Source organism: Mustela erminea, chromosome 5, assembly GCF_009829155.1.
Source record: "Mustela erminea isolate mMusErm1 chromosome 5, mMusErm1.Pri, whole genome shotgun sequence".
Lineage (NCBI taxonomy): Eukaryota > Metazoa > Chordata > Mammalia > Carnivora > Mustelidae > Mustela > Mustela erminea.
The window spans coordinates 53,371,902-53,375,533 of NC_045618.1; the positions used below are offsets into that span (position 1 = coordinate 53,371,902).

At 37.6% G+C, this 3,632-nt stretch overlaps 1 protein-coding gene across 1 annotated transcript; it reads left to right on the top strand.

Annotated features, from left to right (window-relative positions):
- The first annotated feature begins 749 nt into the window (after positions 1-749).
- On the top strand, positions 750-1,688 carry LOC116589959 (olfactory receptor 4K13-like). The gene has a single exon (XM_032341690.1). The coding sequence runs from the start codon at positions 750-752 to the stop codon at positions 1,686-1,688; it is 939 nt and encodes a 312-aa protein (XP_032197581.1).
- Positions 1,689-3,632: the final 1,944 nt, after the last annotated feature.

The window sequence follows — 3,632 nt, forward strand, 5'->3', positions numbered from 1 at the left end:
ATAAGTGAAATCATTGGTATACCTCTTTAAGATAAAAGAGAGGGGAGGGATGCCTGGGTGGCTCAGTTGTTTCAGTGTCTGCCTTCAGCTCAGCTCATAATCCCAAGGTCCTGGGATCAAGTCTCGCATCAGGCTCCTTGTTGAGCGGGGAGCTCCCTTCTCTTTCCCTGCCTGTCACTGCCCCTGCTCATACTTGCTCTCTCTCTCTCTCTCCCCGACCAATAAAAATAAAAAATATTTAAAAACAAAAGAGAGAGAAGGGTGATAATACAGCATAGCTGGTGCAGAAATTACCCGAAAGCAATTTGCCAAAAAGTATATCAACTTCCATGCACCTGAGCATTTTAAATTAGGGAGGGGAAAGGAGGCAAAAGATTGAATCACTTGACTAATGATCATTTGGCTCTTTTACTCATTGGCCTATTGAACATGGTTCATACATTCATAAACTCATAACAGAAACAACAAATTACTGTGGAGATGCACTCTATGACTATAAACTCTGTTTACAAATTTTTAGAATTAATTTCTTATCTTTTTCCTTTCTGGCTGAAAATAAATTTGATAATGTGAATGCTGCTTGAATTAATAAATTAAATGTATTTTTCAGAAATGTTCATCTTTTCTCTTTCTATAGGAATCAAATACTTTCTATATGTCTATATCTTCAAAATTCTCACAGTTTAAATTATCATTTTTTTCAGTACTCTACATTTTAATGACTTTCTGACAACCCCTACATAGACTAGATGGATACAATGAATAGCTCAATATCTGAGTTTGTTTTGTTAGGACTCACCAATACTTGGGAACTTGAGATTTTCTTTTTTTTCATATTTTTGTTGGCCTATGCAGCAATTGTGGCAGGAAACCTTCTCATCGTCATCACTGTAACCTTTGACTCACTTCTGTACTCGACACCAATGTACTTCCTCCTTGGAAATCTCTCCTTCCTGGATATGTCTATTTCCACAATCACAACCCCTAAGATGATCACAGATTTCCTCAGGGAGAATAAAACTATTTCTTTGTGGGGCTGTATGGCTCAGATGTTCTTTCTCCATTTTTTAGGTGGCAGTGAGATGACTCTTCTCATAGTCATGGCTGTTGATCGATACATTGCAATATGCAAACCTCTTCACTACACATCCATCATGAATCGCCGGGTCCTCATGGGCTCTGTGCTGTTCTCATGGGCTGTTGGTTTTGTGCATACGATGAGCCAAATGGTTTTTACTATCACCTTGCCCTTCTGTGGCCCCAATATAGTGGACAATATTTTTTGTGACCTTCCTCTAGTTCTAAAACTTGCCTGCACTGAGACCTATATTCTGGAGTTACTGGTAATTGCTGACAGTGGACTGTTGTCCTTTATCTGCTTCATACTCCTGCTCATTTCCTACACTGTCATTCTGGTAACTGTCCGACGTCGATCCTCTGGTGGACTCTCCAAGGCACTGTCCACACTGTCTGCTCACATTACTGTGGTCACTCTATTCTTTGGGCCATGTATCTTCATTTATGCTTGGCCATTCAGTAGCTTTTCAGTGGATAAATTTCTTTCTGTGTTTTACTCGGTTATCACACCCTTACTGAACCCCATTATTTATACTCTGAGAAACCAGGAAATGAAAGCAGCTATGAATAGATTGAGGACCCAACACATCAGATCCAGACAGACCTTCTAGGCAATAAGCACAATGATGAAGATTTCAGTGCAAAATCCATGTACATCTCAGAATAAGTTGAAATTAATTCATTTTGTTTGTAGCTTTTAAAAATATTCATAATATACATTGAAATTATCAAATATTCCATCATTATATTTCTAAAACATGTTTGGTTTTATTGGAAGAATGATTATTTTAGTTAAAATTCAATTCAGTTAGGGTTAATATTTCTTAATGTAATAAAGAATTAAATAGAAAAAAACTGACTCACTAACTATAGTTGGAAACCAAGAAATACCCAAGACTAAATTTCACTAAATAAAGAAGAATCAAAAAGGAATTTACTTATCTATTTTTAATTCAGAATTAGCAGACTTTCAACTAAATTCTCTAGTTGACTAAGTGTGTGTAAAATTATATGAACTCTTATAAACTCCTAAACACACACACATAAACTCACAGTTTTGTGGATCCCAGGATGCGAAGAATTATTTTTTAATAAGGTAAAACAGATTAGTTTCTATTAGTATATAGATCTAAGTGTCATTTACTCACAAGAAACACATACTTTTTCCTTAAAAAAACCAGAAATTCCACCTGATAGATATATTACACAGCTCATTTTACCTTGTTCCTTCTTTCATGTTTGTATACATATTTGTTCTCCTGTATCTCAAGAATCAAGTAAGAGCATTACTATTGTGTTAATCCCCATGGACAAGGGAAAATGAAGAAGCTCCTGTATATTCCAGTCAATCACATCACAACAAAGCAGGAAGTAGTCAAGCTGCCTACCTTTTATAAAGTGCATTAAATTAAAATGTTTCATCTATGGTTTATGGGTATAAAAATAAAAAGACATTGTATGGCCTCTTTGATATCAAATTCAAATGTCCTGCTCTCTCCCAAATGCTCAGGAACCTTTCTATAGGCTTTTATCCAATACTTTTACATCATTGCCTCTTAGATGATATGTGTAATATACTAATTATAGACTAAAGGGTGCTTTAAAGATGTATTCTTACATACATGTGAAGCTATATTTTAGACTAAAATTTTATTTTAAAAAACACATTGAAGAGGATAGGAACTGGGTCCCTAAGGATCAATGGGCATATATATTTGTATCTATTTCTTATGAATTAATTCAATCATAGAATTAACTGTAGACATTGATATAACATGTAGCTTTATCAAATGTCTAACATTTTGTCACATTTATCTCAGATTCTTTTACTACAAAAATGGATTATTAGCAATAATAAAGACTCCAAAGCAACCATCTACACCTAGTTATTTTATTGCAGCAAAAATCATCACTATCATCTACTCCAGTATCATTCCTTTGTATGATTTTTTTTTAAAGATTTTATTTATTTATTTGACAGAGACCACAAGTAGGCAGAGAGGCAGACAGAGAGACAGGAGGGGAAGCAGGCTCCCTGCTGAGCAGAGAGCCTGATGTGGGGCTTGATCCCAGGACCCTGGGATCGTGACCTGAGCCAAAAGCAGAGAGGCTTTAACCCACTGAACCACCCAGGTGCCCCCCTTCATATGTTTGTTTGTTTATTTGTTTGTTTGTTTTTAAGATTTTATTTATTTATTTGACAGACAGAGATCACAAGTAGGCAGAGAGGCAGGCAGAGAGAGAGAGAGAGGAGGAAGCAGGCTCTCCGCGGAGCAGACAGCCCGATGCGGGGCTCGATCCCAGGACCCTGGGATCATGACCCGAGCGGAAGGCAGAGGCTTTAACCCACTGAGCCACCCAGGTGTCCCCCCTTCATGTGTTTTTAAAACTTATTTTCCGGGCACCTGGGTGGCTCAGTGGATTAAGCTTCTGCCTTTGGCTCAGGTCATGATCTCAGGATCCTGGAATCGAGTCCTGCATCTGGCTTTCTGCTTGGCGGGAAGCCTGCTTCCTCCACACTCTCTCTGCCTGCCTCTCTGCCTACTTGTGATCTC